At 47.2% G+C, this 14,285-nt stretch overlaps 1 protein-coding gene across 14 annotated transcripts in view; it reads left to right on the forward strand.

Moving 5' to 3' along the window:
• RAPGEF1 (Rap guanine nucleotide exchange factor 1) overlaps positions 1-14,285 on the forward strand; it is a 76,341-nt gene that overhangs the window by 45,510 nt on the left and 16,546 nt on the right. For 10 of the 14 annotated variants that reach the window (XM_042879219.1, XM_042879218.1, XM_042879220.1 and 7 more), the window contains 2 exons: positions 3,997-4,199; positions 6,108-6,266. In XM_042879219.1, the coding sequence (XP_042735153.1) occupies positions 3,997-4,199; positions 6,108-6,266 (362 nt within the window). The remainder of the gene's footprint in view (positions 1-3,996; positions 4,200-6,107; positions 6,267-14,285) is intronic. The other 4 variants (XM_042879213.1, XM_042879216.1, XM_042879224.1 and 1 more) reach the window with 2 other exon arrangements.

Genomic DNA, 14,285 nt, shown 5'->3' on the forward strand with positions numbered 1-14,285 from the left:
TAAACAGGGGAGTGATAAACCTTTTAAATGGGCGTGAGTTACTGTTGTTCTACTATGCTAAGGGCAAATTACTCCAGACATCTGCTTGAGCACGAGCATCGTACTCCTGCTGTACAAGACATGGGCAGGGATCAGCTTCTGCCATGAAGAGCCTGAAGTCAGAAATAGCAAGATCCTGCCCCCAACCAGCTCGCAGACCGTGGTGAGGCACTTACTTACGTTTCCTTCCCTGTCAGTGGGAACAAAATGCAGCCTGGTGCCCTGTAAGCAGCCAGTATTCAACTGCAGGAACCACGCTGAGGGCAGTCGGGGCTTAGCCAGCATATAATGGGAGCTCTTTGAAAAACAGCTCTCCTCCCAGAGGTGACAGCAAAGACTGGCTTGTTCGACCTTGACTTCTCCAGTGAGTTGATGTGTGGTGCAGCTTGAGAATTTCCATTACTTTGGCTCTTGTCTGTGCGCATGAATCCAGCACTGTTGTGTGGGGCTGGCTGTAACGCAGGCAGCACCAGGAGTTTGGCTCAGACCTGCGATGGCTTTTCTTCATCAGAGACTACTGTGCCTTACTGGTATTGCAGATATACCTTGTTGATAACGTTCCAAGAATCCCTCGCAGACCCCAGGAACCGCTGGTCTGAGGCTGCAGGGCTCCCACAGCACTGCTGGGTGACTCCTGCTGCAGCGTGAGCAGCACCTGCGATTTTCATCACGTGGGCAGAGCTGATGTGTGCTAGAAATCCCTGAGCAGCTTCAGCTCCTTCAGAAATGACAGCCACAGCGCTGCGAGCAGATTGCAGGGAAGGTGTTCCTTGCCGCAGGCAGAGATTTTTTTATTTATTTTTTATTCTTTTCACTCCCTCCTTTCAAGTACTTTCTGCCTTGGTTCAGAGCTGACCTAAGCTGCACATGGTGCCGTGGTGGGAGAGGTTCTGTCTCACTCCTCCCTTCTCTCCCGAGGTGCTGTTTAGACACTGTCACCCCACCCCGGCTGCTCACGGTGGAGGCTGCAGCCCCCATCCCTCCCTCTTTGCAGAATTGCTGCAGGGCATGCAGCCTGATCTGAGCTGGTGATGTAATTTCCCATCTGCTTTTTAAATTTCTGCCTCATCTGAAACCACAGCAGGGAGTGGGGGGGGAGAGGAGAGCCTTCGCAAACAGCCATCTCAGGAGTGGTCCTGCTGCCTTCCTCTCCTGCTGAAGATTGGCAGCATTTTATTGGTGCCTATTTAATTTGTGCTCTGCAATCTCTGCTGCTGAGCCAGGTTGGTATTTCACCATCCCAGCTGGTTTTTGCTTCACCTAAAAACAGGTGAAGACAGAGTAGAGGCAGAGACACACTTTGCAGCCCTGGACTGGTTGTAACAAGCGAGGCACAGGAGCTGCCATGCAGCGGGATGCATTAGCCTCATAAAGTGCAGAGATAAAAGAGCTCTTCATTATTCCCTTCCAGATTGAGTTAAGGCTCTCAACAGCATTCAGGCTCACTACCTTGAGTTGCAGTAATTCAGTTTTACACAGACATCTAATGTGCTGTGCTTTTCACCAACACTTCCTGAGTCTGTAGTGCCAAACAAACTTCTGAATCCAGCAACTCCCAGCTATTGATCCTGAGATGTCTTCGGATCTGAGCAGTAAGTGCAGCACAGATTTTGTAGATAACTGTGCATGAAGGCTTGGTCTGTATCTAGCAGTGTCAGCTGTGTTATAGCAGCACTGCCAAGCCAGAATTCTTGGCTTTTGTCCTAATAAGTTGATGAGCTCTAAAAATGTGATCTTTTCCCTCGAGCTCTTGTCCTCCATGCTTCTCCAAGGACCTGTATCCTTAGTTCACTTTTGCCACTAGGGAAATATATTTCCTAAGATGTGTGCAGAACTTATCCTGCAAAGCAGCTGTGTGATACTAAGACATTTTTCAGGGCACAAGTATTAATGGGAATACTGGAGTTAACTGCAGATGCTTTAGTGTTTTAGTAATTCTGTATTATCTGCACCAACACACCTTCAGAAAAGAAAGGAGAATATTGGCAAAGCATGCATCTTTTCACTGCTAGGTCTTAGAATTCATGTGATGCTGTGTGGAAGTGGAGTAAGCTTGGACTTGGCTTATATGTAAGTGGTCATACAAGCAAGAGAGCAGACATCAGCACACACTGAGATGTGTGCGTGCAGTTGGAGTTCTGCCTTCAAAAAGGAAGGGGTTGAGCACCAGGGATGGTGCCTGACATCTCTGTGTGGTGCTGGGGAGCCTGGGGGAGACTGGGGGAGGAAAAGGAGCTGGGCTGGTGTAGCTGAAGGTCAGGAGTGCAGCAGCTTTGGCAGAGCTCTGCATTGCTGTGGGACATGGGCAGCTTGTCCTCTGGCAGCACGGTGTGGGGTCATGGGATGGGGACAGCAGGTGTTACCGCTCGGGATCGAAATGTACCAGCTGGGGTTTCCTGAGCTTTTTTCCTTTTTTTATTTGGTTTTCTGGAGGAGGGATGTCATTGGGTGGGAAGGGGCAGCTGCTTTAGCTCCGTTTCTAAGCAAAGTTTAAAGCACTAAAGGAAATGTGTAAAAAGGTGCACATGGCAGGTGCAGAGCGGGTCCTTCCTGCCGGCACGCTGCACGGCTGCATCCTGTTTGCAGTAGGCTGGCCTGCCTGGCAGGTGAACAGAGGGTTTTGCCTTGGAGCTAGTGTGGGAACCAGCTTCACAATGCCCAGATACTGCGCTGTGATGGCTGTATTTACAGCTCTCACTGAAATCATCCATTCATGTCGGCTGTGCAACTGAAATGCTAGCAGGAGCTGAATAATTGCTGCCTAATGACCAGAGTTACAAAGCCTGACAACTGCGTGCTTATCAGGAGGAGGGGATGGATGATCAGAGTAATTTGTATGTGACAGCGTATTTGCAAGTCCCTGGTTAGTTCTATTTATGACATTGAATTACAATTATTGTTCCAGTTCTCAGATCCATAGATGAAAGTTATGTATTTTTCATCTAAATACATTTCTGTCCCTTAATAATTCTGGGGTTTTGTAGTAATCTTTCCATGATGCTGGATCTCCTTCTCCTTCCACACTAAAATGTTAAGCTAATCTTTTGTCAGATCTTCATAGACAGACCTGTATGGGACTTTTTCAAAGATTTTTGGAGGATATTGTACAGATGCTAAGGTCCATGAAATAAGGCTTCATCCCATTTAATAGTTTTATCAAACCGAATCTCAGAAATGCTTTTGAACCAGCTGCATTCATTTGCAAATTTAAAGATGCTAAGATGCCTTGGAAAGGGAGAGAGCTGAGGATGTTGGAATTGAGCTGAGGAAGAAAGAAGTCGTGGTCAATGACTTTTCTAAGAAATCAGTCTGTTGTGCCAGCAGTGGCATAGAAGTAGCGGAGAGAGGTGTGCCCAGTGCTGCAGGTAGGTGTTCTCCAATGAATTTCATCAGCTTGCTAGGATGGAGAAAGCACAATCTCTAGAGTGAGAGAGCTTGCAGTTTGCCTATAGATGGGACACTTATTATAGGCACAGGAGTTACTTGCTGTTGAGGTTGCATTGTTGTGCAAGACGATTTGTACCTCCTACAAAGCAGACTGCAGTCATTCTTTCTTTTGGTGAGTGTGAGCATTAGCTGCTGAGAAGTGTTCTCTGGATTGCCATGGGCTACATGAGGGAGGGCTTGGACCAAGAACAGGTGAATCATACTCCTTGGTCACTCTTAGGAGACCTCACTGGGTTAAGCAAATCTGTTGCCAGACGTGTTTGTGCACTGTGACAGCTTCCGTTGTGCACTGGCTTGCAGAACAAGACATTCACAAATTCATTTCTGTGAGGTGAACAGCAGCTTGCTGCGTGAGTTACTGCAGATACCTTGCTGCTCCTGGATGAGAGCAGCTGAGAGCAGCATGGTCTTACTCCTCTTTTATTTTCAGGGCAGGCACTCCGCCTGCTCGTGGCAGGATAGCTGCAGCACACGGGCCAGGAGCACTGACGGTGACTTTTTGTGTTGCAGTGATGGCATACATGCAGTTTGTAGAGGACTACTCAGAGCCACAGCCATCCATGTTCTACCAGACCCCACAGAACGAGCACATCTACCAGCAGAAGAACAAGCACCTCATGGAGGTCTATGGCTTCAACGACTCCTTTATCAGCTTAGACCCTTCTCAAGATCTGGCACCCCCTCCTGCTCTCCCTCCGAAGCAGCGGCAGCTGGTGAGTGACACCACAGTGCCCTTCCCAGCCCCTCCTGGAGCAGCTCTGTGTTTGCTGCTCCTGTTTCTGACAGGCTGTGGTTGTGGGAGGGGGTCTCACTGATGTTCACGTTGTATTCCTTGCCATCTCATTAAGTGTTTTCAGGCATTTTGCATCGTCTACTTTGAGTTCTTCTGTTCTTTTCTAACCCTACATTCAGACTCTTCCCCTGAAAATGAGATTTCATCTTCCACATGGCATAGCTGAATCTGTGCCAGACTAGAGACACATGTAATGTCTGTTACTTTGAAGATTTTGACACACTGGGCAGCATGATTTTGAAGAAGTTGCTGCACTGTTGTTCCCAATGTTGTTTTGCAACTGTTGTCAAGGATGCCACTGATAATAACCATTCAAACATAATCACTGCTTTTGTGGCTCCGTCTTTGCCAAAGCCACAGAATTTTGGTACAGCTATTATTTAACTCTTGCATGTTTTCCCTACATTAGTCCACGTGTGTGATTCAGGAGTTTACCTGTTTTTCACTGCTACCTGACTTAGATTGGCCGTGGCTGTAACAAATCAGGATGAAATACAGGAGCAGGGCCATGCTCTTGCTGTTACGATGGCAACTGTCGCAATGCATCCTCGTGTTATCTGTGCTAAAATTTGACTGCCCCAGGGTTACTTTTTAATCAAATCAGAGAAGCTACACAGAGGTCTAATTTGGGAATTCAGTAACTACATTCCTGTGGCTCAGATAGGTGTCCTGACAAGATAAAGTAACTGGTGAAGTAAACTGGAGTAAACTGAGTATTATGCAGTTTGTCAATGGAAGCAAAGCATTTCTTTGCTGCCCTTTAATCATTATCTGGGCAGCCAAGATGTCACCATTCTGCCTGTCAGGCATCCTTCTAGTTTTGCAAGCTGATGCTATCAAGGTGTTGCTTGCAGTTCCCCTGAAGCAGAGGTTTCTTAAAATGCAGCCTTGTGCCTCTGCCTTCATCTCCAGTTGGGAAGGTGATGCAAGCAGAGAATGGCTCATTCAGCAATCACTGGAAAAGCCATCAGGTCCTATTGTTCCTCAGCTCCCAGTGCCCTGAGAGATTCTGAAGCAGCAAATCATGGGGACATCAGCTGCTCCAGCAGCGAGGAAGTCTGCTGGATGGACTCCTCTAAAATAATAATTAGGAAGTCCGTTCTTGCAAGCTTCATAGCTTGTATGTGAAATGTTTGTATGTTACATTCTACAGGTCAGAGCTGAGAAAGCCTAGATACAGCTTGGCCTCCCTTGGGCCCTTACTGTAGTGGAATTCAGGAGAAATTCCTGATAGTATTTGTTATTTGCAGACTAATATCTCTCTCCTGTGCAAACGATCTGTCATTTAGAATTGGACTGAAAATTTGCTGGGTGTCCTGTTAAGCAATATCTCAGCAGCACCTGTGAAGCCCTACAGGCCACACTATACAGTCTCAAGTTTCCAATCTGCAGATGGGCCAAAAAAACAAGACCACAAAAAACTGCTAATCTGCAGGAGTCAGCTGCTGCCCAGCTGAGAGGGGCAGCTCCTTGCTGGGCAGCTGCTCCTGCCCATACCTGCTCCTGTGGGCTTCTGCCCCTGGTGCCGTGGAGAAGAAGGGCAGTGAGGAGCAGCATGCTTCCCCCTGGCACAGCTGTCTTGGGCTGTTTATTTTTAAGGGATTTGTGAAACAAAGAAGATTTGAGCTGTGATTTTTGACACACCCCTTGAGCTCAGGAAAGGCACGTTGGTGTGTCTGGCTCTGATGAACTGTATGAATAGCTGTTTGCTTAACAAGTCATTATATGCGTTGTTTTACAGTTAGCATTTCTTACCCTTTATTCATAGCCTTTTCTGTGCTTTCTTTCTTTGTTTCTCCTGTCTCTTGCTTTCTCCCCCTCTGTTCAGCAGGCCTCCTATGCTGCCTCTTCTTTCCCTTCTGTCTCCTACTGTGTCCAGCAAACTAAAGTGCCCTTCACCCCCGAGGACACCGGTGCCGCTCAGGGCCTCACTATGTCAGTCTCTAACTCCTTTCTCAACCGGCACAGCTCCTTTCCTGTGCATTCGGTGAGTTGCTCTCCGTGCTTCTGTAACCTGTGTGTGTGTTTGTGCTGGTGATGAAATGCTCATCTGCAAGCCCTGTGCTAATGCTGCCAGTTCTGGGTGAGGTTCTACGGTGGGGGAGGGAGGGTTGAACTCGATTGTTGTAAGGCAGGTGATGAAAGCAGGGTGCAAATCTTGCTAGCTGAAATACAGGGAAAATGTGGTTTTTGTGTCTGTGTTGGGGCTGGGAGGAGATCTGGCCTGGGTGCTCAGGCACTCTGCTTTGACCTGCTCACCCCCAGGCTGCCGGTGGCACTGCACAGCCTTTTTGTTCTGCTGCATAACGCCAGCCATGCGAATGCGCCTATTAAGTACTGCTGTGTGAGCCTGGCCTTCGGAGGAATAACGAGATGCCATCCTTGAAATAGATGGGTTTAGCCAAATGCATGGAACAGTGGATATGGCTCCTTAATTTTTTTTTCCTAGAAAATGGCCTCTGACACATCATTCATGTCATGTTTGCTTGTCTGCATCTCTTTGCATCTCCGTGGTCCCAAACAAGCTCAGATCTCTGAGTTGCACTGATGAGCAGTCAGAACCACAGGAGGAGCTGAAAATTATGTAAATTGAAATAAGAATAATCTTACAGCACTGCCTAAATGTATGATCAGCTGCTTAAATTAAATGGTAGCAACAACAGAGTGTTAATGTAATGAAATTAAATCTAACCATGGAATTCCAGTGGCTCAACAGTGTGGGAAGTGTTTGCATGTAGAACTGTCTGGTTGTGTTCTGATTGCCTGCATGATGATAGCTGAGAACAGACTTTTTTAACAGCAACGTGGATGTTTTGTAAATTACACTGATTTTGGAGATGTTATCAGGCAAGAGCAGGGAAAACTCAGAAGTGCTGTAGTTTAATACTGAATATTTGAAAACTATCCTCCCACTCCGTCACTGCGTTTCAACATTTACTCATTCTCTAAAAATGACAGTGAAGCTGTGTGCCGGGCCTGAAGAAGGAAGTATTCAGGGACGAGTATGTTAATGCACATGCAGTGAATGAAAGCTGCTGGCTTCCTTTGGTGTGAGGGAGAGCAGTGTGGCATAACCTTGGGAGCAGGGAAGCTGAGGTGTTGGGAAGGTGAAGGTTGGTGCTTGCATAAGTGTGTGGAAAAAACAGTTTTAAGGTTTGAACTAAGGCAAAAGTTCTTAACTGTACAGGTCTCCGTTACACAGAACTGTAATCCAGATAAAAGTGTGTCACTGGTTTTGTTTTAATTGAGAGGCTATAAATATGATACTGTAACGTTCTAAAAATACCTGGGCACTTCCACTTCTAGAAGTGTCCTGATTTAAGTGGTCACTGCATACTTAACCATTCTGAACTGTTCTGATCTTGATTCAGACTACGTTATTCTGAATATATTATTTGATGAAATGCTAAAATCACGTTAGAAAATCCTTACTTCTGCAGGGATTTGGTGAAGGCGAGATGAATGGTTGAAGTATGAGTTGGGCAGTGCTCTGTCAGGTGCACAAAGAAAGTAAACTGAATTAAAAATGATGACTTAATTAATTAATGCCTTCAAATAATGGTAATCTCGTGGTCATGACAGGCAGAAATGCTGTTTTCACTTGACAGCATCTCTTTGTCTCTGAGCTGCAAAATACCAATGTCCTTACATATTTCATAGCTGACCCATATAATACTATCACCGTGGTTTATCCCGTTTTCCCCATCCCTAATGAGACAGCAGTGTGAAACAGCTGTTAAGGCTTGGATCCCTCCCAGGGTGACACCCTGCGTTCTGCACTCAGCCGACCAGAACCCTTCCTGCATTCTGCTCCTGGGCATTGCCTGTAATGATTGTTTCATGCAAAGGCTGCTGTGATCTGCACTGCACTCCTGTCATTCTCATGTCTTCATTTTCCCCACTGTCGAGTGAGTGCTGATGGTGAGCAGTAGATATGGTAGGAGCTGAGCATCAGCTATCCACTGCTCCCAGCAGTGGGGGTGGTGCCAGAGCACGCCTTTCCCTAACAGCCAGCTCAGGAGCTGCCTTCCTGCATACCCAGATCATCAGTGGAGATGGACAGCAGGGGCAGCCCACTAGCTCTGTGTCAGTCTGTTCATGTGAAGGCAGCAGGAAGGCCTGAGCCTATGGCAGGGTTTGCATGTTAGCCCCCTGTGCCTGTGCACAAAGGGCTAGCTCCTTTCTGTTGCTTCACAGGGCTTAAAACCATCGTTTTCAGACAGGGTTCTTTACTTTTAATTTGTAATTTATGAATTTATTTTCCAGAATCCTGACTTGTTTTTCTTTCCCATCAGAGCTGCAGCACTGCTGCAGTCCAGGAGCCACCACTGTTCTGTCTGCCCACTGATCATTCTTTTCCCTTCGTTGTAGGAAATTGTCTCACAGGTAATAGCTTGTATTGGATTGAGGCAGGTCCTGAGCGACTGGATCAGACCCTGTCGGTTTGCCAGGTTGGGTCCGGCATTCATCAGCTCTGATTCACATCTGGCTTCTGTGGCAGCAAGGCTCACATTCATAGCATGGGCTGTAAGGACGTCCAGCATTGTCTTCCCCACTGTCACACCATCAAATCTTGCATTGCTGGAACAACTGGGTTGTATCAGGAGCATTGTAGGGATTTCCACCTTCCCACCTCTTCTGAAAGCAACTCTATTTTGTTGGACAGTGGGGAAAGAGGTGCAGTAGGGAAGCATCCACCTTGGTAACTGTCTGCAGTAGTTTCTCTACAGCAGATCACCTCCCTCCCTTCTCAGCTCCTTGTGCTGTTGACTGGAGGTGGCTGGGCAGATGTCCCAGAGGCAGGAATCAAATCTCCTGGCTTCCTGGCAGCAGGGAACTGCACTGACAGAAAAAATCAGTCAGGAACTGAGATACGTTGCTATCTCTCCACGTTTTCCACCAAAGACTGCAGAAAGGCTTTCATTCACTTACAGCAAGGAAGTTTTCTTTGCTGAAACAAGGGGTGTACTTGTTCATCTGAAGCATGAAACCACCACCAGTGGAAAACTGGCTGTATTTCCACTGTGGAGAAACATCTTACCTTTCTCAAAATGCTGTTTTGTCTTTTGTTTTCCTTTACATTAAGGACCATTTCCAGTAAACTTCTGGGGAGCCGAATTGGCCACCCAGTTCCAACAGAAGGTGCAAGTGATTTCCTTATGAAAACTCTTAATTCAACACTTCTGCTTTCACTTGTTCAGGCATATCTTCAGCAGATTGAGAAAATGCACAGAAAATTCACAGCAACTGCTTTTGTTTCTTGTGTGTGCATTAAAGCCTGCTCAAGAAGAGGCGGGTCAGATAAGTGCTTAAAGATGCTCGCCATTCAGACATGTGCTCTGCATGTTTTCCCTGCCTTGCTTCTGTTTGTAGCTCCGTTCCATTTGCTGCCCAGACTGCAGCTCCAGTCTTCACCAGGGGCTGAGTTATTTTGGCTCATTTATTGGTTTGATGGTGGGAGCCATTAAGAAATCAGGACCATGAGAACACAGTGTGTTGATTCCTTTCTGTCCCAAGCAGGATTTGGCTCCTTAGTTTGGAGTAAAGAGAAGGAGAAAACAAGCTTTGCATCCATGTAACCAGCTCTTGAGCGTTAAGCATTGTTTTGCCTTTCCTGTTTCGTTTTCCTCCTGCATTTCTGTTTGTTCCCACTGCAGGTTGATATGGGATCATAGTGCTGTTGTGTGCTGACATCACCTAATCCTGCTTGTGAAAGTCACTTCCCCCTGTGGTTTATGTTTATTTTACACTTCCTGTCCCTGTGGAGGCCTGTGGAAGCAGTCCCCTGGGGGGACTAGGCCATATATCACAATTTCTGTATGGCTTTTTAGGAGCCTTGCCTTCATCTCCATGCTCTGCCTTTGCAAGATCTGACTGCTAGATACGGTGGTATTGCTTACAAGGTAGACAGGAGCTGAAGCTGTAGTTGTGATCAGATTGAGTTCTGATAGTTTCAGGAGAGATGCACGATAGCACGATCAGCAAGTTTTGCCAATGTTTTCATTCCCTCCACCCATTTTCACTGCATTCCAGTTAATTAGAAATTTGGATTTTGTATTTTCTCATACAGAAGCCAGGAGAGCCTTTCCCAAGGGAACAGAAAACCTCATCCATCCATCTGCTGTGCTGACCATTCTTTAAAAATAGCAAGATCAGCCGTGTGACCAGGTCAGAGGCTGTGCTGAGAAGCATTCAAGCAGGAGGAGTTGCTGCCTTTCCTGTGGCAGCGCTTGAAGCCGTTCTTTTGGCAGCTTGTGTTTCCACCCATTCATTGTAGGAGCACTTCCTTCCTCATTAGCAAAAGTACCTGGAAGCCCAGAATTGTGTCATGAGATAGGAAGTGTTTTCCAATGGTTGTCTGTGTAATTATATTCTTAGGGTGTAGCTTTATACAGTGCCCAGTATTTGTGCACATAGTTCTCTCCTGTTAGAATTTGGGCACTCAGTTCTGGCGCGCTGCCCACGTCTCTCTCTTAATAGCATTAGCAGAGGAAACCTAAAAGGTTGATCCTTTCCTCTGATAGCTTCTTGTTTTGGGAGTCGGATGCTCTATCTGATCTGGGAGTGTCTGGCAGGATCGCAGTTAATTTGGCAAGAGTCAGTAGGGTGACAGAGAAGGCTCTGCTTAAAAGGTAAGAACTGTGGCTGCTGATGCTTCAGATGCTCTGACAACCGTTTGATTGAGTTCAGCTCTGAATGTAGGATGCACATTGCTGTTACAATCAGCAGCTGCCTATGAACACCCTTTCTCCCTGAACCCAGGGCCGAGTGGATGTTAAGTAAGGTTTCTGTTAGAGTGTTTATCTCCTGCCATCTAACCCAAATAAACGTTCCTAACGTCATTGACCTTTGGGGCATCCTGTAACGCCCCTCTTAATGATGGAAGGCTGTTCTGAAACAAACAATCAAAGGCAGCAAATTGAAGATGTTGAAAGATGCCATCTCTGGAAGGGCTGTGTGTGCCATGCTGCTTTCAGTGCATGTAAACTGTCAGGTCTGGACAGGCTGCCTTCCTGCTGCTCCCAGGAGATTGCTCTGAACTCAGAGCGCTCCTTGTGGAAATGCTTCCCAAGTGATGGAGCTTTATCTAAATCTGCTTCAGTGGGGAGAGGGGAGGGATCTCTCCCTGCTCTCTCTTCTTCCCTGTGCTGGCCATTTGCTGTCGCAGGTCAGAATCCCTCATGATGGGAGACTTAACAGCAGTTGGAAAGAGGAAAATGTCTTTTCTCAAGGGATCTGGTTGCTTTCTAGCTTCTCAAAGATTATTTTGAAGTTCTTCGCTGAAAGCAAAGTCATGGAGTTGGAGGTCGTGCAGCCATAGCTGAGGCCTTGCTGACCCTGCAAAAAAAACAGAGAAAAAACAAGCACTGATTTGCTTCTAAGATAAACTGTTGCCTCTGATTTTGTGGAGGGCAGAGGACTGGTTTCATTCCAACAGTTGTCTTGAATGGACTCTCCCCTCCCAAAATAAGCCTGGCTTTTATGGGATGATAGGGCTTCTCAGGGCGGTGCACCTCCCAGGCCCCATGGCAGCAATTCCTGCTGCAGCTGCTGGCTGGGCTGGGCTGGGTGGGCACAGCAGGAATGGTGCCATATGGACCTCATCTCCACCGCAGGGTGTTTTTCCACTTTCAAAGTATGCTGCATTCTTGGCTCTTGTCCCAGCATGGCTGCATAGCTGGAATTCCTGGGCTGCTTGAGCAGGAGGAAGGAGGGGTCTTCCTGGCTGCTTTCTGCGAGATGCAAACAGTACTGGGAGACTGGAAGTTGAGAACAGCTTGGCTAATCAATGCCAGCACACCAAAGGCTTTTCTGTGCTGTTCCCTTCGTTTAGCAGCAAGCTGAGAGCATGCCTGCATCATTTAATGATTGTTTGTGGGTCACACTGGGTCTCATCGCTGGGGCAGCAGATTGCTGAGCAAGTTCTCAAGAGCCATTGCAGTGTGTTGGTGGGAGATGCATGTGCTCCATCCACTTTGCTCCTGTTCTTTTTCTGAGGGGTGAGCCTGGGACTTGGGGCATTAGTTGGCATGTTAGCGCCAGTGAGATCATGAAATACCAGGGAGACAGGGCAGGCATAATGAATCTGCTGAGCCAAGATGATGTCATGAGCCCAGAGTCTTACGAGGGATTTAGTGTTTTGTGCCATGCAAGTGAAAATGAATAAATGTAGAGCATTTATCCAGGCAGAAAGTAAATACAGAGATTAGACTTGTCATTGTTACTGAGGCAGCTCCAAAAGCAGACGGTGTCCCTGGAGCCAGGGCTACTCAGCCATGAAGAAATGGGCAGGAAGAGAGAGGAGCCTGCCCTAGCACCCGTCTCCTTTTAGCCACAGGCATGCGGTAGGGATTTGCATTTTGATTATTCTTCAGTAGTCTTTTAAGCTCTCTTTCCAAAGCATCTCCCTCTGCTCCTCTGTATTATGGCCGTGAGTTGCATTGGGTGCACAGGGAGCGCTGCCAGAGCTGCAGCACGACGGAGGGGAGCTGGAGGATTGAGCTGGTAGAAGGTAAAGTCTGGCCTCTGACCTTTGTTTCCTTTCCTGCTTGTAGTGGAGAAACTTCTGTTCACAGGCTAGGAGCCTGAGGCGATTCTCAGTTCAGATTTTTAAGCTTATATATTGTAAAGAAGGGAGAAAAATACCACCGCCAAGCTGGGTGTTGCTGCAAGGTGCAGGTGATGGACCGAGCTTTGGTTCTTATCAATTTAATTCATTTCTCCTGAATTTTCCAATTCATGCTTTTGTTTCCCTTTCTTCCTTTACTCTGTCACTTTTCAGCAAGCTGAGCTGCTTGGGAGCTGTATAGTGCAAGAGGTTATTGACTCAGAGGGTGGTGAGGCACTGGAACAGGCTGCCCAAGGAGGCTGAGGATGCCCCATCCCTGCAGGCATTCAAGGCCAGGCTGGATGTGGCTCTGGGCAGCCTGGGCTGCTGGTTGGTGACCTGCACACAGCAGGGGGGTTGAAACTGGATGAGCATTGTGGTCCTTTTCAACTCAGGCCATTCTGTGATTCCCTGATTCTGTGATATTGCTCCAAGCAACCACCACAGCTCCACAGCTGTATTTCAGCCTGGGTTTGGGATGACACGGTTATTCCTTCCTTCAGTCCACAGGGCTACAATTCAGATCTCACTAGTGACCGAGCTCTACAAGCTGTAAGATAAACTCCCCTCCAGCAGGTTTAGCATTGTTGTCTTTTCATTATTTATTTTTCTGGTGGGTGTCAGCTGTGTTCTGTTCTTGTTTTGTTGTCACCCTGATGGCACATCTTACTAGCACCAGATGTTAAAAGGCAGAGGATTGCTCATGTTTTTCTTGGCAGCATACTCCCCCTGCACCCTGCTTAATATTATCAGAACAGTAATCTGATGATTAGGAGAGATGGTGAAATGAAGCTTTATGTAGATGATCTCCTTTCATCTCTTCAGCTGACTCTTGGAGGCACTGCATTAAAGGATTGGTTTGATAAGGAATTCAGGGCTCCTGAGGGCAATTATCATTTTTACTCCCAGTATTTCTCAGATGGAAAGGAGTGAAAGCATCTACTGCTGTAATCTCCTTTATCCTTCAGCGTTGCTCTGAAGGCACAATCCAGTCACCCCTCACTGTGAACTGTGTATTCTGGAACGGTCTTGACACAGTAGCTGTTAAATTACAGGGCTGGAGCAAACGGCATCTTAAATTGGGATCCAGTGGAAAATCCCAGCAAAGCAGAAAGCCCTCAGAGTGCTTTTCCCTGCTGAGATGCTTCCAGCGCACTCACAGCCGTGGTTTCTGTATACCTTCACATCCCTTCAGCCAGTCTGGTGCTGTCCAGGTGTGCTCTGTTGCTCACTGCTGCAGCACCAGGTGTCCCTCCATGCTGACCACCCCGTTGCCACCATCCATCCTGCCCTAGGCTGCTGTTTGTGGAAGGGCTCACCTCACCATCAAACTTGCCCGCCCAGGTAACAATTCCTGCTCTAACACGTGGAGGAGAAAATAAGGTTGCTTCTGTTCAG

The sequence above is a fragment of the Lagopus leucura genome, unplaced genomic scaffold (assembly GCF_019238085.1).
Source record: "Lagopus leucura isolate 7727_CA_CO unplaced genomic scaffold, USGS_WTPT01 Super-Scaffold_100022, whole genome shotgun sequence".
Classification (NCBI taxonomy): Eukaryota; Metazoa; Chordata; class Aves; order Galliformes; family Phasianidae; genus Lagopus; species Lagopus leucura.